Raw genomic sequence first — 22,823 nt, 5'->3', positions numbered from 1 at the left:
TACTATACTATGTCGTTTTTTAGGGGGAAAAGCATTACTATACTATGTCGTTTGTTAGGGAAAAAGCCTTCCTCTACTATGTCGTTTTTCAAGAAAAAAAAGCCATGCTATACTATGTCGTTTTTTAGGGGAAAAAAGCCATACTATACTATGTCGTTTTTTTAGGAAAAAAAGCCTAGATATACTATGTCTTTTTTTAAGAAAAAAAGCCATACTATACTATGTCGTTTTTTAAAGGAAAAAAGCCATACTATACTATGTCGTTTTTTAGGGGGAAAAGCCATACTATACTATGTCGTTTTTTAGGGAAAAAGCCTTCCTCTACTATGTCGTTTTTCAAGAAAAAAAAGCCATGCTATACTATGTCGTTTTTTAGGGGGGGAAAGCCATACTATACTATGTCGTTTTTTAAGAAAAAAAGCCTTACTATACTATGTCGTTTTTTAAGAAAAAAAGCCATACTATACTATGTCGTTTTTTAAAGGAAAAAAGCCACACTATACTATGTCGTTTTTTAGGGGGAAAAGCCATACTATACTATGTCGTTTTTTAGGGAAAAAGCCTTCCTCTACTATGTCGTTTTTCAAGAAAAAAAAGCCATGCTATACTATGTCGTTTTTTTAGGGGAAAAAAGCCACACTATACTATGTCGTTTTTTTAGGGAAAAAAGCCTTACTATACTATGTCGTTTTTTAAGAAAAAAAGCCATACTATACTATGTCGTTTTTTAAAGGAAAAAAGCCATACTATACTATGTCGTTTTTTAGGGGGAAAAGCCATACTATACTATGTCGTTTTTTAGGGAAAAAGCCTTCCTCTGCTATGTCGTTTTTCAAGAAGAAAAAGCCATGCTATACTATGTCGTTTTTTAGGGGGGGAAAGCCATGCTATACTATGTCGTTTTTTAAGAAAAAAAGCCTTACAATACTATGTCGTTTTTTAAGAAAAAAAGCCATACTATACTATGTCGTTTTTTAAAGAAAAAAAGCCATACTATACTATGTCGTTTTTTAGGGGGAAAAGCCATACTATACTATGTCGTTTTTTAGGGAAAAAGCCTTCCTCTACTATGTCGTTTTTCAAGAAAAAAAAGCCATGCTATACTATGTCGTTTTTTTAGGGGAAAAAAGCCATACTATACTATGTCGTTTTTTTAGGAAAAAAAGCCTTACTATACTATGTCGTTTTTTAAGAAAAAAAGCCATACTATAATATGTCGTTTTTTAAAGGAAAAAAGCCATACTATACTATGTCGTTTTTTAGGGGGAAAAGCCATACTATACTATGTCGTTTTTTTAGGGAAAAAGCCTTCCTCTACTATGTCGTTTTTCAAGAAAAAAAAGCCATGCTATACTATGTCGTTTTTTAGGGGGGGAAAGCCATACTATACTATGTCGTTTTTTAAGAAAAAAAGCCTTACTATACTATGTCGTTTTTTAAGAAAAAAAGCCATACTATACTATGTCGTTTTTTAAAGGAAAAAAGCCATACTATACTATGTCGTTTTTTAGGGGGAAAACCCATACTATACTATGTCGTTTTTTAGGGAAAAAGCCTTCCTCTACTATGTCGTTTTTCAAGAAAAAAAAGCCATGCTATACTATGTCGTTCTTTTAGGGGGAAAAAGCCATACTATACTATGTCGTTTTTTTAGGAAAAAAAGCCTTACTATACTATGTCGTTTTTTAAGAAAAAAAGCCATACTATACTATGTCGTTTTTTAAAGGAAAAACGCCATACTATACTATGTCGTTTTGTAGGGGGAAAAGCCATACTATACTATGTCGTTTTTTAGGGAAAAAGCCTTCCTCTACTATGTCGTTTTTCAAGAAAAAAAAGCCATGCTATACTATGTCGTTTTTTTAGGGGAAAAAAGCCATACTATACTATGTCGTTTTTTTAGGAAAAAAAGCCTTACTATACTATGTCGTTTTTTAAGAAAAAAAGCCATACTATACTATGTCGTTTTTTAAAGGAAAAAAGCCATACTATACTATGTCGTTTTTTAGGGGGAAAAGCCATACTATACTATGTCGTTTTTTAAGAAAAAAAGCCATACTATACTATGTCGTTTTTTAAAGGAAAAAAGCCATACTATACTATGTCGTTTTTAGGGGGAAAAGCCACACTATACTATGTCGTTTTTGAGGGAAAAAGCCTTCCTCTACTATGTCGTTTTTCAAGAAAAAAAAGCCATGCTATACTATGTCGTTTTTTAGGGGGGGAAAGCCATACTATACTATGTCGTTTTTTAAGAAAAAAAGCCTTACTATACTATGTCGTTTTTTAAGAAAAAAAGCCATACTATACTATGTCGTTTTTTAAAGGAAAAAAGCCATACTATACTATGTCGTTTTTTAGGGGGAAAAGCCATACTATACTATGTCGTTTTTTAGGGAAAAAGCCTTCCTCTACTATGTCGTTTTTCAAGAAAAAAAAGCCATGCTATACTATGTCGTTTTTTTAGGGGAAAAAAGCCATACTATACTATGTCGTTTTTTTAGGAAAAAAAGCCTTACTATACTATGTCGTTTTTTAAGAAAAAAAGCCATACTATACTATGTCGTTTTTTAAAGGAAAAAAGCCATACTATACTATGTCGTTTTTTAGGGGGAAAAGCCATACTATACTATGTCGTTTTTTAGGGGAAAAGCCTTCCTCTACTATGTCGTTTTTCAAGAAAAAAAAGCCATGCTATACTATGTCGTTTTTTAGGGGGGGAAAGCCATACTATACTATGTCGTTTTTTAAGAAAAAAAGCCTTACTATACTATGTCGTTTTTTAAGAAAAAAAGCCATACTATACTATGTCGTTTTTTAAAGGAAAAAAGCCATACTATATTATGTCGTTTTTTAGGGGGAAAAGCCATACTATACTATGTCGTTTTTTAGGGAAAAAGCCTTCCTCTACTATGTCGTTTTTCAAGAAAAAAAAGCCATGCTATACTATGTCGTTTTTTTAGGGGAAAAAAGCCACACTATACTATGTCGTTTTTTTAGGGAAAAAAGCCTTACTATACTATGTCGTTTTTTAAGAAAAAAAGCCATACTATACTATGTCGTTTTTTAAAGGAAAAAAGCCATACTTTACTATGTCGTTTTTTAGGGGGAAAAGCCATACTATACTATGTCGTTTTTTTAGGGAAAAAGCCTTCCTCTACTATGTTGTTTTTCAAGAAAAAAAAGCCATGCTATACTATGTCATTTTTTAGGGGGGGAAAGCCATACTATACTATGTCGTTTTTTAAGAAAAAAAGCCTTACTATACTATGTCATTTTTTAAGAAAAAAAGCCATACTATACTATGTCGTTTTTTAAAGGAAAAAAGCCATACTATACTATGTCGTTTTTTAGGGGGAAAACCCATACTATACTATGTCGTTTTTTAGGGAAAAAGCCTTCCTCTACTATGTCGTTTTTCAAGAAAAAAAAGCCATGCTATACTATGTCGTTCTTTTAGGGGGAAAAAGCCATACTATACTATGTCGTTTTTTTAGGAAAAAAAGCCTTACTATACTATGTCGTTTTTTAAGAAAAAAAGCCATACTATACTATGTCGTTTTTTAAAGGAAAAACGCCATACTATACTATGTCGTTTTGTAGGGGGAAAAGCCATACTATACTATGTCGTTTTTTAGGGAAAAAGCCTTCCTCTACTATGTCGTTTTTCAAGAAAAAAAAGCCATGCTATACTATGTCGTTTTTTTAGGGGAAAAAAGCCATACTATACTATGTCGTTTTTTTAGGAAAAAAAGCCTTACTATACTATGTCGTTTTTTAAGAAAAAAAGCCATACTATACTATGTCGTTTTTTAAAGGAAAAAAGCCATACTATACTATGTCGTTTTTTAGGGGGAAAAGCCATACTATACTATGTCGTTTTTTAAGAAAAAAAGCCATACTATACTATGTCGTTTTTTAAAGGAAAAAAGCCATACTATACTATGTCGTTTTTAGGGGGAAAAGCCATACTATACTATGTCGTTTTTGAGGGAAAAAGCCTTCCTCTACTATGTCGTTTTTCAAGAAAAAAAAGCCATGCTATACTATGTCGTTTTTTAGGGGGGGAAAGCCATACTATACTATGTCGTTTTTTAAGAAAAAAAGCCTTACTATACTATGTCGTTTTTTAAGAAAAAAAGCCATACTATACTATGTCGTTTTTTAAAGGAAAAAAGCCATACTATACTATGTCGTTTTTTAGGAGGAAAAGCCATACTATACTATGTCGTTTTTTAGGGAAAAAGCCTTCCTCTACTATGTCGTTTTTCAAGAAAAAAAAGCCATGCTATACTATGTCGTTTTTTTAGGGGGAAAAAGCCATACTATACTATGTCGTTTTTTTTAGGAAAAAAAGCCTAAATATACTATGTCGCTTTTTAAGAAAAAAAGCCATACTATACTATGTCGTTTTTTAAAGGAAAAAAGCCATACTATACTATGTCGTTTTTTAGGGGGAAAAGCCATACTATACTATGTCGTTTTTTAGGGAAAAAGCCTTCCTCTACTATGTCGTTTTTCAAGAAAAAAAAGCCATGCTATACTATGTCGTTTTTTAGGGGGGGAAAGCCATACTATACTATGTCGTTTTTTAAGAAAAAAAGCCTTACTATTGTCAAAGCTGGGTTGCCTCGACAATCATCTTTATACAGAGGAAGCAGCAAAACACGTGGTAGTTTTTAGCTCCCGGCCGAATGGAGGTTATCTGCACAGGAGGCCCCATCTCGATGGCTCTCAAAATGGTCGCCGCTCGGTCCGCTTCCTTTGTTCTTGGCTAGCCCCCTTGGCTAGCCCCCACCCTTCCTAAGAAGGGGTCAGCGCTCGACAGAGCCAAGCGACCACCTCGAGGCCTCCCATCCAGATACGCCGTTCACTCGGTCGAGGGTGGTATTTAATAGAAGTTAGGCGGAGACAAACTTTAGGCGGGAACACGAAAGGGGTGTGTTATATACAAAGTGATGACAGGCCTTGACCTGTAGGTGTCAGTAAAAATTCTATTCTAGTGACTAAAATCATAAGAGTGCAGAAGGGTGCATGATTAAATATAAGAATACAGTTCATATTTCACATTTCCCCCCTGTTGTAACTTGAAAGAATTTTCATTAAACATATCAATTTGTATCCCTCCCCTCCAGGTTCTAGAATACAAATATCATTGACAGTTACAACAGGGTATGGAAAATAACAAAATCACATGTCAAAGCAGAGGCGAGAAATGATGTAATCAGTGGTAAAAATTCCTCTACGTCCCTCTTAATGAGCGAACCCAATATTTAAATCAAGACAAACACATTTGCATAGAGGACTCGTCACAGTTCGAAAGAATGCGATAATCTCCAGTATGGTCTGTCATGCGGGGATACTGTGTCACTATAACCTACTAGTGTGTGCTGGATTGTGTTTTGAATCATAACTTTCATACAGGGGATTACACACATAAAAAATACAGAACAGTAGCAAAAACCGCAAGGTTGCAATTTTAAACAGAATTGAGAATCATGACCCGGTTATTAACCACGACCACAATGATACACCTACGGCTGAATGATCCTGGGCCATGGTGTTGACTAGGGCCTTTATTTCAGCTACGGCACGAGTAATGTACTGGTTTCATCTGGGATGAAGGTGCAGCAGTGTTCTCCCATCATGGCACACACATCTCCATCTTTGGCTGTTATCAGATCCAGGACTATCGGTCCTGCAACTTCCCTAAGGGCTTTTAAATCATCTGCTATACCCTGTAGGGCCTTGACAGTTTGGTTAATGAACACTCATGTAACAGCTCAATGTCTTTACACATGATTTTCTGGGGGGGGGTGGACCACAACCTTTGGTCAACAGGAACATCATCGCACCAGATTGAATCACGTGGTTTGAATTGCACTGATTTTGCACTGATTTTGATATCTTACTGTTATGTTCACTCGTCTTAAAAGGAATGCATCTTAGACCATCTGCACGACTGCAGATTTAAATGTGACGCCTCGACCCAGTGAATTCAGGATGTCAGGATCTGTGGAAATGGGTATACGGCTACACACATAACAACTTTCATTCGCAACAATCAGTTTTTCCTGGAACACCATGAAATTATACCACACGTCTTCTTCATAGTAGTTCTCCAGATTGTTCTTTCATCTTGCTGTTGAGGGATCGAAGACCCTCCAGGGCCTTGGTTAAACTCCCGTCAGCTGCTGTATTGTTCGGGATGCAGCATTGGTCGCCAAAGATGGAGCACACGCCACCTTTCTCTGCCAGGAGCATGTCAACAGCAATTCTGTTCTGGAAGGCCATCAGCTCTGTTCATGGATGGCTGCAAACACTTCCTCCGTCCTGTTCTGGAGTCGTGCAATTTGGTCAGCGAGTTTATACTCATCTGATATGCTGCGGGGAACCCCGATGTTGATGTAGGTTGGGTCCCCATCCAAGAGCGGACCGCTTGGCTCTGCCTTTCCAGTGATGAGGCAGGACGTTTCCTGCACTTGTTTTCCAACTCGAGTCTCTGTGGGCGGGGCGTTCAGACACGCCCAGGCTGTCACTGACAGTGCAGTCACTGACAGTCCAGTCACTGTGATGTGGGTGGCAACAGCTTTCACTGTGGCTTCTGTATAGAGGTGCAAAATCTATGGGAGGTCAGGGTTAAGTGAGGGGTGCTCGTGGCTGGTGAGTAGACGTCAGATGAGTTTCTTCACGGACAAGGGTTTTGACACCGTCCGACTTAGTCCACTCAGAGTCACCTGTCTCGAACGACCTTGAACCGACCTTGGTGAATCGACTTTGACTTTTCAGTGATCTTTGCTGCTGTGGAGGTTGGTGAGTTGGGCCACGAATGGGTCTTCCCATCGTGGAGAGAACCAGGACTTCCTTTTATGACTCGGATCAGGATCCAGTCACCTGGCTTCACCACCTCCTGCAAGATAGACAAAAAGATCACGGCAGCTTACATGTTCTTTGGATAAGTTTCTCTCCTTCCTTAGTCTCTCGTCATGGTTACTCTTCCCATAGAGGAAGTTAGAATGGTCTTCCATGAACTATCTCAAAAAGGTGTTAATCCCGAGCTAGTTGGTACTATCTTCATATACGTTTTGGCCAGTGTTAGGCGTTCTGGCCATTGCTTATTTATCTCCCCCATGGTTTCTCAAGCCTTGGTTTTATCGTACCATTTGTTCGCTCTACTTAGGTGTTTTGCCATGTTTTGCACTATGCTGTTTGCAAAATCAGCTCCATTGTTACTCCAGCTGATTCTGGAGATCCCATGTTCTTTACAGATCAATAAAATAACAAATTAAACAGTTCCTTCAAAAATTTTAAAAGTAGGTATTTCGATGTCCATCATATCTTCCTCCCTTTTGAGGCATTTATGGCTCAATTTTGGAATAAATTTTTGGTAGGCACGGTAGGCCTTTAGTTTTGTACAGTTCGTCTGCTGACTGTTCTTGAGATCGGCTCAGTTTTGTTGTTGTGTATGCTGCTGTGTAGTGTTTGCGCTGCTGCTTTAGCTGCTGTATTCTGTCGTTGTCTTTAACACGTGCTTAACATTTGCTTACGGCTATTTTGTTGGGCTTAATACCTCAATGAATAAAAATCGCAACAATCTTACTTATTCCATCACTATAGTTTGTGAAAATTTAAATGCCTTATCAGTCAAAATCAAATATGCTAGCTGGTATTCTATTATGATCACTGCTTCTTTGTTAAGATCAAGAACCATATTTGTTTTTCCCTTTCCTCTAATTACACAAATTAACTAATCATACTAAAAATAGGAAAAACACAAAAAGTAAACCAGGCTGCTTTCTCCTCAGGAAAACAGCTTTCCCGTTCTCTGTAACAGTTTAGATTCACATAAATTAATATTCAGAAACAAAATGCACACATTTATAATTCTGAATATAATTGAACCCACTAAATTGTAATCACCCCTTGTTTGTCAAGGTTAATATTGTAGCATAATTGTATCCTTTAAAGCAATTAAAACTCATTACTTATAAAATGCATACTAATCAAGTCCCAATTCATTTAACAATGTGCATTGCGTTGCATATTAACTCAGTTGTTTGAAATTCAAAATATCCCAATCTAGTAGTCTTTTTATCAAATGTAACATTCAATTGTCTTTGGAGTTTGTCAATCATCTCCTATAAAACTTTCTTAATCAATATTTTTCAATAGTCAGGCATAAAATTAAAATCTAGTAACATTTCTATCCATTGTAGTTTATTTTCTCTCTAATTGTTTACTTTAAAAATCTGTAAGAAGATTTGTCTCAATTGTTTACTTTAAAAATCTGTAAGAAGATCTAATCTCAATTGTTTACTTTAACTATCTATAAGAAGGTTTAGTCTCAATTGAAACGCTTTTATTTTTTTTTTATGGAGACAATAAAACCAATATAAAAAGTTCCTCATGGCTTACAGCATCGCTCCCCGAGCAATAATCTTTCCAATCAATATTTGAGTGCTTGCCATTTCGTCTGATTACGTCAAAAATTTTATCTTACCTGTCTCTTATAAACGTTTCAACTGAGAGAACCTTCTTATAGTGCACAAAATGGATCCCGCTATTTTCATGTCTGCTCTTGGTCAGGAACGCGTGTGTTGAGCACCCAGGCTCCCGGGACCGCCGTTGGTCCAGTCTGTTTTCTGTTAGGAAGCACAGTCTCCTCCTGCTAACCCAAATTCAGTGTGTTCCTTTAAAGTTTTTTCTTTTATGCAGATAGCCAGATTAGCCTCATCCTCTAGTTCCAATCGTGTAGTGAATAATGGCGTTTGGTATGGTCTACTAAATAGGATGTCCATATTTTGTTGTCCGGTTGACCTCGTTATGTAGGCGCAATGATTTCATAACGAAATATGGAACCTTTTTTCAATTCAGTCAATTATTCTGTTAACACAATTTGGATGCCATTATCACAATAAATCAATAGTACTTTGGAATTTGGTATCAAGCACTGTCTGTTTTTTCCCAGTGCTCCCAAATTTTGCATAGCAGATTTGTTTCTCCACTTCAAATTTCACATTTGGAGTACTGCTGCTTTTTCATTAAAAATCTCCTTGGACGAAATATTTTTCCATAATTTGGCGTTGCCATCCGTGAAACGGCTTATTGGCAAATTCTGAAATCGATTCCAATTTGCTAAATCATTTTCCACCTTGATACCTAACCGATTGATCATATCTCGGTGGTCGGCCAATCAAAAACACAAAAGGACAAACAACCATTCACGCTCACTCATTTTCAGACATCCGTGGTCTGCAAATTTTTTTTATCACTGGTGAAGAGCGCCATCCCCAGTCCTGGGGCTTCTTGGCAGCTAACCACCTTTCGCTGTGTCATGGCAAGTCATTCTAAAAGGAAATAGGTCAATGTTGTTTGGTTGGCATCAATTGTTCGATTCTAATGCAATTAATATTCTAATGGTCATTAATATGAACCACGCTAAAGCATATTCCACCTGTTGATGGGCAAAACAATGAATTGCCACCCGTGCACTGGTGACAAGTCATGATGTTTATTGCATCTCAGCGAAATTATGCCTATCCTAAATTAATTATTTTATCTAAACTTGCCAGCTACATTTTACCTAATAATTTGGATCAATGCCATTTCTGCATTGTCTTCATGTTTGATATCATTAATAATTTGGATGATTCCTAATCCTTAAGTCTAAATCGCAAATCCCTCTCTATTTGCTAAGATAGCTAAATTGCACTTGTTGAATTGCTGTTCTGCTCCAAGCACTATGCTTATTTAATATAAGAGCCATTTTTTGTAGCTCACTCTTATCACAATTAAAATTTAGAGAAACTAACCTTCTACTTAGCAATTTCTTAATCATTTCCTAATGATAAATTTCAGTGTTTATTAGAGGACCCATAATTTGTCACTAATATGTTATATTGTCAATTTTCTGTCTTATTTTCTTTCTATTACTCTCTCTGCTCATGTCTCTTCATCACTGCTCCTCCTTGCTCATCGTGTGGAATGTGAGATGTAACCTGAGATTTCTTGCATTCCAGTCCCCCAATCCCCCCCCCTCGTGCTCCTAGCCCCTGCGAGTGGAACCTGGCACGAGGAGTGGGCTGAGCAAGGGGGGCACTGTTTCTGAACAGGCCTAATATATATATATCTTCCTGGGTTAGTAGAACGTGGGCTGGAGAAGAAAGGCAGTTTTAACTTCAGTTGGCTCGCCGCCATTTTTTCTCTTTGTCTGTGGGCTCGGCCATTTTTCCTCTCACATGTGGTCTGCTTTTCAACCCCCCCCCACCATCCTGTTCCAATTCACCCTCTCTTAAATACTTATTTTTATCCGTCTAAATATTCTTTTTCGCCGATTAAACTCCTATTTTTCGCGGCAATCATACTTATATCGTTTATGAACGCGTCATAGCGTACTTATATATATATCTATTCATATGAAGGTTACTTGCATGCGTTTATAGTTTTATTCTATTTCTTTTTTTTTTTTTCTTTATATCGAGCTCTTTCATTATCTTGGCACTGTATGACAATATATTTCTTCTATATTTTTAACACAACCCTCGAAGTCCCTTCGCGGGGAGGCGCTACCTCCCATTTTGTCTGCTTTCCAGGCAGATTGGCCGACACACAGCCTTTTATCGTGCTGTATACTATTTAAACATTATTCCGACACACAGAAAAATGTCTTTCCGACACACAGAAAGAAGAATCTCCGACACACAGAGAAGAGTATACGCAACTTTTCTTTTTGGGACTTGGTGGGTTAGATTCTACAAATTAATTTTAAAAAGTGCCTTACCATTTTTTGGTGCCTCCTCTGTACGAAAGGATAATTCGTAATCTGTTCCCGGGCCAGCAGGCCAGATCGCCCTCTCTCAAGGCTGGAGTAGCCGACGTCAAGCCATCCATCCTTCTGTCGATCTGCCGTGGCCGGAAAGCAGAGAAGAATCTCGGGTTTCAGGCACCAAAATGTCAAAGCTGGGTTGCCTCGACAATCATCTTTATACAGAGGAAGCAGCAAAACACGTGGTAGTTTTTAGCTCCCGGCCGAATGGAGGTTATCTGCACAGGAGGCCCCATCTCGATGGCTCTCAAAATGGTCGCCGCTCGGTCCGCTTCCTTTGTTCTTGGCTAGCCCCCTTGGCTAGCCCCCACCCTTCCTAAGAAGGGGTCAGCGCTCGACAGAGCCAAGCGACCACCTCGAGGCCTCCCATCCAGATACGCCGTTCACTCGGTCGAGGGTGGTATTTAATAGAAGTTAGGCGGAGACAAACTTTAGGCGGGAACACGAAAGGGGTGTGTTATATACAAAGTGATGACAGGCCTTGACCTGTAGGTGTCAGTAAAAATTCTATTCTAGTGACTAAAATCATAAGAGTGCAGAAGGGTGCATGATTAAATATAAGAATACAGTTCATATTTCACAACTATACTATGTCGTTTTTTAAGAAAAAAAGCCATACTATACTATGTCGTTTTTTAAAGGAAAAAAGCCATACTATACTATGTCGTTTTTTAGGGGGAAAAGCTATACTATACTATGTCGTTTTTTAGGGAAAAAGCCTTCCTCTACTATGTCGTTTTTCAAGAAAAAAAAGCCATGCTATACTATGTCGTTTTTTTAGGGGAAAAAAGCCATACTATACTATGTCGTTTTTTTAGGAAAAAAAGCCTTACTATACTATGTCGTTTTTTAAGAAAAAAAGCCATACTATACTATGTCGTTTTTTAAAGGAAAAAAGCCATACTATACTATGTCGTTTTTTAGGGGGAAAAGCCATACTATACTATGTCGTTTTTTAGGGAAAAAGCCTTCCTCTACTATGTCGTTTTTCAAGAAAAAAAAGCCATGCTATACTATGTCGTTTTTTAGGGGGGGAAAGCCATACTATACTATGTCGTTTTTTAAGAAAAAAAGCCTTACTATACTATGTCGTTTTTTAAGAAAAAAAGCCATACTATACTATGTCGTTTTTTAAAGGAAAAAAGCCATACTATACTATGTCGTTTTTTAGGGGGAAAAGCCATACTATACTATGTCGTTTTTTTAGGGAAAAAGCCTTCCTCTACTATGTCGTTTTTCAAGAAAAAAAAGCCATGCTATACTATGTCGTTTTTTAGGGGGGGAAAGCCATACTATACTATGTCGTTTTTTAAGAAAAAAAGCCTTACTATACTATGTCGTTTTTTAAGAAAAAAAGCCATACTATACTATGTCGTTTTTAAAGGAAAAAAGCCATACTATACTATGTCGTTTTGTAGGGGGAAAAGCCATACTATACTATGTCGTTTTTTAGGGAAAAAGCCTTCCTCTACTATGTCGTTTTTCAAGAAAAAAAAGCCATGCTATACTATGTCGTTTTTTTAGGGGGGAAAAGCCATACTATACTATGTCGTTTTTTTTGGAAAAAAAGCCTTACTATATTATGTCGTTTTTTAAGAAAAAAAGCCATACTATACTATGTCGTTTTTTAAAGGAAAAAAGCCATACTATACTATGTCGTTTTTTAGGGGGAAAAGCCATACTATACTATGTCGTTTTTTAGGGAAAAAGCCTTCCTCTACTATGTCGTTTTTCAAGAAAAAAAAGCCATGCTATACTATGTCGTTTTTTAGGGGGGAAAGCCATACTATACTATGTCGTTTTTTAAGAAAAAAAGCCTTACTATACTATGTCATTTTTTAAGAAAAAAAGCCATACTATACTATGTCGTTTTTTAAAGGAAAAAAGCCATACTATACTATGTCGTTTTTTAGGGGGAAAAGCCATACTATACTATGTCGTTTTTTAGGGAAAAAGCCTTCCTCTACTATGTCGTTTTTCAAGAAAAAAAGCCTTACTATACATGGTCTTTTTTGAACAAAAAAGCCTTACTATACATGGTCATTTTTTAAGAAAAAAGCCTTACTATACATGGTCTTTTTTGTAAATAAAAAGCCTTACTATACTATGTCGTTTTTAAAGACAAAAAAGCCTTACTATACTGTGTCGTTTTTAAAGAAAATAAGCCTTACTATACTATGTCGTCTTTAAAGAAAAAAGCCTATACTATGTTGTTTTTTAAGAAAAAAGCCTTACTATACTATGTCGTTTTTTACGAAAAAAAGCCTTACAATACTATGTCGTTTTTTTTTTTAAGAAAAAAGCCTTACAATACTATGTCATTTTTTAAGAAAAAAAGCCTTACTATACTATGTCGTCTTTTAAGAAAAACGCTTTACTGTACATGGTCGTTTTTTTAAATAAAAAAGCCTTACTATACATGGTCATTTTTTAATAAAAACCCTTAATATACATGGTCATTTTTAAAGAAAAAAGCCTGACTATAAATACATAGTATTTATTTTTTAAACAAATAAAAGCTTTACTTTACATAGACCACTTTTTTTTAAAGAAAAAGCCTTACGATGTCCAGCCATTCAAGTCATTTTGCATGCCAGCTTTACGTTTGTACCAAATCTCGGGGTATTCTTTGCTCAGTTATGAAGCACGTCTAATAAGATGAATAAATATTTGACATTATCGTCGACAAGGAAAAAGTGTCGCCAAACTTTCGTCAAAACATATACTATTTTTTTTTAAGTTTTATTTTCATTATTTCATTTTCTTTCATTTTAAATTGCAGCTGTTTGCCGCCTCCTTTCCCCACGCACTCCGTAAATATCCACCAGACTTAAATATGCCGATGTTTTCATGCGTGTTTCCCAGCGTTCCAGACTTGAGGGAGTACAGCGTCCAGGTGGGCCTCCGCCACCTAAACGACTCGTCCCGTCACCCCCGACTGGGAATTTCTCGCCTAATCTGCGGCCCCGAGGGATCCAACCTGGTCATGCTGAAACTGGCCGAGTGAGTTGTAAACATTCCTCCCGTGGACGGCGCTTTCCACCGGGCGCAGCGTGACCGGGATCCTGCGGTTTCTTTTTTTTTTTAGCCCCGCGCCAGTTTCCGAGGGCGCCGCCACCATTCACCTGCCCGTCAAGGAATGCCACATTGCCGAAGGCGCCGACTGCACCATGTACGGGTGGGGGGAAACCAAAGGTAAATCGTTGCGTTGTCCCCGAGATGTTGAGAGTGAAGCCGTGGCGTGAACGTCGCGCTTACCTGCCGCAGACAGAGAACGGCAAAAGGCGTTGAACGCCGTCAACATGCCGATGGTGGACGACGACAAATGCGCTCGGATCAAGGGCGACGCCGGAGAAAGTCGCATTTGCGCCGGGGGTACCAGAGGAGAAGGTGTGTGTGAAGTAAGTGGACTTGGTTCGTTTTTTCAAACCCCGCCCCTAGACTTGACTCGTTGCGACTGGACACGCCCCCCCCCCAAAAAACAATAATAATACTGTTGTAATATTATTGTTTGCTTCCTTAGCGGAGCTCCCCAAAACTGCCATTTCATAAGATGGCATGATCCACTCATCATTTGAGCATCTTACATGTGACTGATCGTTACCATGGTAATAGGCGGCAAGGATGGTCAACTTTGAGTCTTACCTTGTTGACGGCCTTAAACGCCTGTTTCAAATGCGGTTTTAACCGATTTGACGTCCGCTAGTGACAAATCATTGTAATTGAATTGAATTTAATTTAATGCTTTTATTGTCATTATACAAGTATAATGAGATTTAAAGTTTTCACCACATAGTGCACGAATAACAACAACAAATAGATAATCAATAAATAAGAAATAATAAGTAGTCGTTCCGTACGAAGTTCAGGATGAGTTCAATGGTTTTGGAGATGTTCAGCTCCAAGTTATTGAGAGCGCACCACTCGCTAAGTCTATCGATGCAACAAAAAAATAAAGAAACTCATAGTTAATCAATATATAGTAATGATAAATAAATACTCTTCAAATAGTAATAGATAAATAAGTGGTCATCATAATAAATAAGTAGTGATAAGTCTAGATTAGGATCTAAGTGCCGAACTCGAGTTGTGTATGGTGACAGCTCTTGGGGAAAAAACTCCTTGAGTCTGTTTGTCTTGGCTTTTATGGCTGCATAGAAATGTCACGACATGATAGGATGTCTGTGATGAGTGTGCTGAGTTAGGGGATCAGCTTTCGGCACAATTGACGGCGATAGACGACCACTCCAGTCCAAATAGATTGAACGTGTATCGCCGTCAATGGCAGCCAATGAAATTCAATAGACATCTCACTGCAATGTCGTCCTTCTTACCAGAGGGACAACGGCGGTCCTCTGGTGTGCCGCGAGCAAGAGCGCCGCGTAGTGGCGGGAATCAGCATCCAGCGCACCAAATGCGCATCGTCACGGCCGGCGCTTTTCGTCAACGTGGCATTCTACTCGCAGTGGATTTACAAAGTCTTCAAGCTTTACCCGAGCCCCGAAACGAACTGACCGGGTGGGAGTTACCCTGCGAGGATCCAAATTTTATTTTTTTTCAGGGAAGAAAAAAAAAAGACAACCAAACGGGATCCCCGCAAGCAACCGTGAAGATGTTGCCAAGCGAACGGTGACCAAATTTCCTGGGATTTACTTGAATACGCCGACGGATACTCGGCCATTTTTTCTATCGGAGCCACTTGGACGGATTTTAGGACGCGGGTTTATGGGTCTCGTAGATCCACCGCTAATGATGTTTGATATATTTAAGAGAGAAGTAGTTTTGCTGTATTTATTGGCCACAGTGGTCCAAATGTTGTCGATTAAGACCAAATGAGCACACGCAAAAAAAAGTTCCGCATGCTGACGGTTTTCTGGCTAAATGAAGACATTTTTGGCTGTAGAATGTTTGGCTTAGATGATTGTTTGTCAACATCTGGATCAGAAGGAATTAATTCCAGTCCATCGTGGCTAAAGACAATTCAGAAGGTTCTAAGTCATATTTAAACAAAAACAAAAAAAGCATATATTTTCTTCAAGTGACTGTGGCACAATCTTATTATGAAACACATTTTCCCTCATATTTGAATATTTTTACTAACTCTTATTTAATTGACTGGCTGTGTACATATCCCCAGTGTAAATGTGTGTAAATATCACATGGTCATATTTTTTAACTTCACAGCAACTGGCTGATTTTATTTTTTATAACGTCTACAAAGCTGCTATTTTTGGCCGTCTGACTTTACAGTACGATCTTCTCCATTATTCCCATTTCAATAAAAACAAAACCGCTCGTGACCCAGCAGCGAGACACAAAGGCCTCTTGTTGACCTAATTTATCAAATGATATTCTTCCAATTATTTGCTTGGCAAAAAACTACCATTTTACCTCTTTTTATTGAAGGACAGATCTGAACCAAGAACTGAAAATGGTGGATGCCAGACTTTGGGCTTAAATCTTTTGTCATTAAGACCACAAACCAAAAAAAAATGGTCACAGATGATTTCAGTAGCCCACGCATGTTAGTGCGCGCGATCCGTGGTGTTGCAATTGGCAGTTACCATCTTTGTGGACATTAAACGCGCCGTTGACGCGCTGCCGAGTGCATCGGCGCTTAACGACCGTCACTTTTTGTGATAAATCTCAATTCTTGAGAAGTGTTTACTTGTCTATAAATTGAAGACTGCTTTTACATAGAGAATCAGTCTTTCGGGCGGGGCTCTAGCTTGGTGCTTAATGCTGAGCTAGCTTTGTAGACCACACACTCGGGGCCCTCCAGTGGACAAAAGCGGAATTGCCTGCCAGTGAAGAGGACCCTCCGTGTCATTATAATGGGAGCGGATGGGGCTATTTCACCGACAAAAACTTGGATCGAGGGCTGACTTTCAATCGATCGATTTTTAGATATTTATATATGGATGTTTCTTTTGTCTATGACTTCAGGTTCAAGCCTAAAATTCAACCGTACCAACACTTGAACACGTACATAAAACCTTTCACCTGTAGGTGGCGGTATGAAGCTAAGCTGCCGAAAATGCAAAAGAAAAAGAATGGACATACCGGACATTTGTTTGCCTTGCATTTCTATTCACATTCCTCTTATTTTTCCCTCACTTTCTGTCGGTTCTTCTATAGATCACAGCTCAAATGACGTGTGCATTAGCTACTTTATTGACTCAAACGTCAATCTTAATGTCGTCTCGGCGCTCAATATGAAGCTTTGTGGCGTACTTTAGCCTAGCTTAGCCGCTAACAAATGAACAAGGCGTCTTCAACAACACGCCCAAGACAGAGAAATCAAGTGTGGGAAATGTCAACAAGAATGGAAGAGCAACCAGCACCTCACCAACAATTGTCTCCTTGCACATTAATGCCATCAAAAGTTGTTGTTCCCAGACTACAAGGTTGGTTCACGTTTGACGCTTTGACGCTGATTGTTTCTATTGCACATTCTGTCAATAATTCTATTCCATTAGTGTTACAGTTAGCAACTATTACTTGTAGATAGAAGTGCATACTATTATTTAAAAATAATTTTGGGCTGTTTACCTTTCTGTTAATAATATGAAAGTTGCCATCTTTAGCTACATAGGGGCCATTTACATCTCTAAACCCTCCTAGCCTGCCAGCTCAATGGCACTCCATAAAATACACTATTTTGTCTTCCCTTGTCTTGCAGGCATAAGAAAATATCTTGTTCCTGAGAGAGAGGACATGGAATTTCCTGGTATTAAAGAGAAAGTGGGGCTCACCCCAATCAAAGAGGAAGATCCAGAGCCCCTTCTCCAGGAAAGGAGAGAAGAGCAACCTCCCGTCAAATTGGAGGAGGACGAGTTGCCACGTGTGAAAGAGGAAGAAGAGGAGCAAGATATCACCAGGTCAACTAGTGGGCCCTTGAAGGCTGAAGGTGAAGGTTCGAGTGTCTCCAACAGAGGGGCCGAACCTCGAAGTGGCAGCAGCAACCAGACAGAACAATCCCAAACAGACAACCTCATAGCTCCACTATCTGATAGCGACACTCCCACGTCACACTCCTCTTACACTGATAATGAAGAGTCTGAAGGTGATACCAAAAAATGCACCAACCAATGCGGGGAATACTCTCGGCACCGGAAAACCCCTGGCAAAAAGTGTTCTTTTAAAGGGCATACTCTGAGGACCCAGGCACATAGGAAACCTTTTTCGTGCTCAGATTGCGGTAAAAGATTCAGTCGCAGAACCTTCTTAAAAATTCACACCAGAACCCACACTGGTGAAAAGCCTTTTTCATGCACAGATTGTGGCCAAAAATTCACTCAGAAGGGAAGCTTAAAATTACATGCAAGAACCCACACAGGTGAGAAACCTTTCTCCTGCTCAGATTGTGGCCAAAGATTCACTCAGAAGGGACACTTAACAAAGCACACAAGTACCCACACTGGGGTGAAACCTTTTTCGTGTTCATTTTGCAGTCAACGGTTTTCTAAACAGGAAAATTTAAAAATACACACAAGAACCCACACTGGCGAGAAACCTTATGTCTGCTTAATTTGCAGTCAGAGATTTGCGCAGAAGGGAAATTTAAGAATACACTCTAGAACCCACACGGGAGAGAAACGTTTCCCCTGCTCCATGTGCAGTCAGACATTTACTCAAAAGCAAGCCTTAAAAAGTCACACAAGAACCCACACAGGGGAGAAACCTTTCTCCTGTTCAATTTGTGCTCAGAGATTCACTCAGAAGGGAAGCTTAAGAATACACGCAAGAACCCACACTGGTGAGAAACCTTTCACCTGCTTAGTTTGTGGCCATAGGTTCACCCACAAGAACTCCTTAAAAATACACAAAAGAACACACACTGGCGAGAAACCTTTCTTTTGCTCCATTTGTGGCCAAGGCTTCACAGAAAAGAAATCCATAAAAATGCACTTAAGAACCCACACTGGTGAAAAGCCATTTTCCTGCTCGGATTGTGGTAAAAAGTTTACTCAGAAGGGAAGCTTAAAAATACACGCAAGAACCCACACAGGTGAGAAACCTTTCCCCTGCTCAGAATGTGGCCAAAGATTCACCCAGAAGGCACACTTAACAAAGCACACAAAAACCCACACAGGTGAGAAAACGTTTTCCTGCTCGGACTGTGGCCAAAACTTCAGTCAGAAGGGAAACTTACACCAACATATCAGAATACACACTGGCGATAAACCTTTTTCCTGTTCGGTATGTGATCAAAGATTCTCATGGAAAACCCAATTTAAGAGACACCTGTGTGTGTAAGAGCAGCTGGTCAATGACTATTTTTCTTTCCTGCAATTTGGCGTCGCCAGTCTGCACACGCTGGAAGATGATTCATTTCTTCAAATCCTCCTGTGGACACTTGAGGAATAGCCCTGTGCGTGCAATAGATGTGTACATTGTAACCTGTAGGCATCTCTAGTCAGACAAATGAAGCTAAACTACTAATAAACACAAATTTTAAAAAATGCATTATTTTGCTTGGAATGGGACAAGAAACACACAGGTTAATTGACCTTTTGAGCCCAACCAATGCTCGTTAGCAGTGACGGGCCTTTTCACACCTAGGCCTTCAGTAGTGCTGCGTCTGAATCAATCCAACCTTCAATAACTATTTTATGCCTACAAAACCTTTACTGCAGCTACAGCTGCGACACATTTTAAAAACCATCAATAATAACCTGGGCGGCCCAGCGGCTGACTGGTTAGCGTGTCGGCCTCACAGTGGGGGACCTGGGTTCAAATCCAGTCCAAATGTGTGGAATTTGCATGTTCTCCCGAGGCCTGTGTGGTTTTTTTCCAGGTGCTCTGGTTTCCCCACATTCCAAAGACATGAATGGTAGGCTGATTTGACACTCTAAATTACCCCAAGGTATGAGTGTGAGCATGAATGGTTGTTTGTCTCCTTGTGCCCTGCGATTGATTTACTGATTATTTTTATGTATCGCAGCTGTGGCTGCAGTAGAGGTTTTATAGCCATAAAATAGTTTTTGAGGGTTGGATTGATTCGTTGAAGGCGCTACGAGAAAATGCACGGACCGCCACTGAGTTTTAGAGATATTAGAGATTCTTTAAAATAACTTTTAACCAAATCCTTAAATTACCCTATGTTTTTTCTCTGTTTTTAATTTTATCCATCTCAAAACGCACTGTTCTAAGGCAACGGCTATGACATGCCAACGTCACAGACAGTAAACCACTTTCACCTGTAGATGGCACTATTCAGCTATCGGCTGGAATTTCAAACGAAGAAAAACGACCAGGCAGGGCCGAGCATTTTTTGCGACGGATCTCTCTTTGCTTGTGTTTTGCGTCTCGCCAATTTCTATCGCCTAACTAAATCTAAACCTCGACGACGTGTCCAGCATTAGTCATTTTGTGGATGAAAACATTATTTTGGAAGTCGCCGAGCTGTATCGTCCTTTGTCGAACACTTGGGGCTACTTTAGCCTAGCTGCTAACAAAGGAAGAAGTCGTCAAGTGTGGAAATCGTCCCCAAGAACGATATCGGCAGCCGCAAATTTCCACGAAGATCATTGCGGCGCCAAAGAAGAGATAACACCTCATCAAGACGCGAGTGTTTGCAGAAAAATGCAGGCAAAAGGTCTCCACAGACTAGAAGGTTGGTTCACGGTTTACGCTCTTCTGTGTGTAGTACATATACTTGACGATACACACAATCCGATCCAGTGATGTTCTATACCTGTTTTGATTGACTTTATTATGGTTATCACACAATTAGATCTGTGTACAAGACCACAGGCTCTAGAGTAAGTCATGGACGCCACGCCACGAATGTGTTGTCCATCATTATTTCCGCCATCTTGCACTCATTTTATGAGTTTGGGAGGTGCAAATGTGCAATGAAATTTCTGCGCATTTAAACAATCACTCAAAAACACATACTTGGAAGCAGCGCAACCAGGGAGAAAGCAATGAAAGGAAGCTGACAGACAATTTGTCCTTCTCCTTGTGCCCTGCAATTGGCTGGGAACCAGTTCAGGGTGTCCCCATAGTTGGCTGGGATAGGTTCCAGCACCCCCCGCATACCTTGGGAGGATAAACTGTACGGAAAATGAATAAACGAATGCTGGAGGCTTCATTTGGACGTTGCTTTTGTGCTGGCGTCCTCTAGTGGTATGTGGTAACAACAACAAGTGTGCCACACAACGCAACTCTAGGACTGGAGCTAAAGTCACGTGTAAAATGACCTTTATCCAAAAGCCCAGTCTGGTGCAAACAGATTTTGTCATGTGATTACATTGTGGGTTTTTGTCTTGCAGAAGTCAGCCAGGGGCGTCTTACTCGCCGGCGGTCCGTTCGCATCGAAGAAGACAAGAAAGAAGACTCGGCACACATTAAACAAGAGGAGGAAGAAGTCCTTCTTGTAAGAGGGGCGCAGCAGAAGCCGCCTTTCCTCAAAATGGAGAAAGACAACGTAATGCACGTTAAAGAAAAGAGCGTGTTGAAGTGCGAGGACGCAAGTCCGAGTGAGGCCAACGGCAACTCCACAGAAGGAGCCCAACCAGACAACCTCATCGCTCCCCTCTCAGATAGCGATGAGGCCATGTCCGACTCGCCTGACCCTGACGAGGCTCATAAGGACACTGACAGTGAGGACGCAGATTTTGGCAAGTGCCGTTCTGTGAAAAAGCCTAAAGTGAGCCACGGTGGCAAGAAAACCTTTGCTTGCTCCGTTTGCGGTCAAAGTTTCACTCGGAAGGGAAGCCTAAAAATACACACGAGAACCCACACGGGCGAGAAGCCTTTTGTCTGCTCAGACTGTGGCCAAAGATTCAGCACGACGGGAAATTTAAAAATACACATGAGAAGGCACACTGGCGAGAAACCTTTCACGTGCACAATTTGTGGCCGGGCGTCCTCGACAAAGCAAAACTTGATAAGTCACACGAGAATCCACAGCGGAGAGAAGCCGTTGTCCTGTTCCATTTGCGATCAAAAGTTCTCCCATCAGGTCAATTTAAAAAGACACACCAGAACCCACAGCGGCGAGAAAGCTTTTGCCTGCTTAGTCTGCAGCCAAAGATTCACTCGGAGGGGGAGCCTAAAAATACACGCGAGAACCCATACTGGCGAGAAACCTTCCTCCTGCTCCATTTGTGACCAAAGATTCACGACGAAGGGATATTTAAAAATACACATGAGAACGCACTCTGGCGAGAAACCGTTCACCTGCTCGTTTTGCATCCAAGCGTTCGCCACCAAGCAAAACTTGATCAGCCACACGAGAACCCACACCGGAGAGAAACCTTTCTCCTGCTCCATTTGCGGCCAACACTTCGCTCGGAAGGATAGCTTAACGAAACACACCATGACACACACTGGTGAGAAACGCTTTCCCTGCTCCGTTTGTGGTCAAAGGTTCACCCGGAAAGATCGAGTTAGAAAACACGTGTGCCTTGGTGTGAGAAGTGGTGGCCAATAATGATTTTGCATGTGGATCCGTCAATTTGTGCACACAGGGCCATTGTATCCTCTGGACATTCTTGACATCCTCTCGAAGATTATTATCGCCGATGGCACGATACCAGTGGTTTGGCCCAACGGGTTTAGGATGTCCATCCACATTATTGCAAACTGCTCTTGTTTACCAATTTTTTTCAGTATCATTGACATGTCAGTTTACGCAAGAAGGTAACCACGAGCCAGAAAGCACAGAGCGAAAAAGACAAGCATGTGGAATGCAAACAAATAAAAATCCCAGTAAAATCAGAATTTTCTACTAAAATGGACTACGTTATATCTGTTTGGGGTATGAAAGGAATGATGACCGACGCGACACGTATTGTGATGATTGTACGCGACAAAACAATAACAATGGAATGGATAAGTCACTTTTTTTTCCTAAAATAAATAAATTGTTATCACATTATTGAATATTTGTTGGTTTTTGTTTTTTTTAACTCATGTCTGCAGTTTGGCACTGGCCACCCCAAGTGAAACCTATCCTCTAGGCTTTGCTATCCATGGTCATTTTTTT

At 39.7% G+C, this 22,823-nt stretch overlaps 2 protein-coding genes and 1 long non-coding RNA gene across 3 annotated transcripts in view; 2 read left to right on the top strand and 1 right to left on the bottom strand.

The window, feature by feature from the left end:
- Positions 1-16,144, top strand: part of LOC144068827 (hepatocyte growth factor-like) — a 37,850-nt gene extending 21,706 nt beyond the window's left edge. The window contains exons 15-18 of the mRNA XM_077593672.1: positions 13,691-13,828; positions 13,914-14,020; positions 14,093-14,226; positions 15,163-16,144. Coding sequence (XP_077449798.1) covers positions 13,691-13,828; positions 13,914-14,020; positions 14,093-14,226; positions 15,163-15,339 — 556 coding nt within the window. The 3' untranslated portion in view covers positions 15,340-16,144. The remainder of the gene's footprint in view (positions 1-13,690; positions 13,829-13,913; positions 14,021-14,092; positions 14,227-15,162) is intronic.
- LOC144068830 (uncharacterized) overlaps positions 1-22,823 on the bottom strand; it is a 69,561-nt gene that overhangs the window by 40,200 nt on the left and 6,538 nt on the right. The gene's annotated exons all lie outside the window — the stretch shown is intronic.
- LOC144068828 (uncharacterized) lies at positions 20,051-22,720 on the top strand. The gene is made up of 2 exons (XM_077593673.1): positions 20,051-20,444; positions 21,106-22,720. The coding sequence occupies exons 1-2, from the start codon at positions 20,414-20,416 to the stop codon at positions 22,266-22,268; spliced, it is 1,194 nt and encodes a 397-aa protein (XP_077449799.1). The 5' UTR covers positions 20,051-20,413; the 3' UTR covers positions 22,269-22,720.

This window comes from Stigmatopora argus, chromosome 23, assembly GCF_051989625.1.
Source record: "Stigmatopora argus isolate UIUO_Sarg chromosome 23, RoL_Sarg_1.0, whole genome shotgun sequence".
Lineage (NCBI taxonomy): Eukaryota > Metazoa > Chordata > Actinopteri > Syngnathiformes > Syngnathidae > Stigmatopora > Stigmatopora argus.
Note: the sequence above shows the minus strand (reverse complement) of the source record. Positions and strands in the feature narration are given on the sequence as shown.

Bases quoted from the DNA above. Each gene is read 5' to 3' on its own strand.
- LOC144068828 (XM_077593673.1), top strand. From the start codon at position 20,414: ATGCAGGCAAAAGGTCTCCACAGACTAGAAG. The intron at 20,445-21,105 runs GTTGGTTCACGG...TTTGTCTTGCAG, and splicing joins AGGTCTCCACAGACTAGAAG to AAGTCAGCCAGGGGCGTCTT.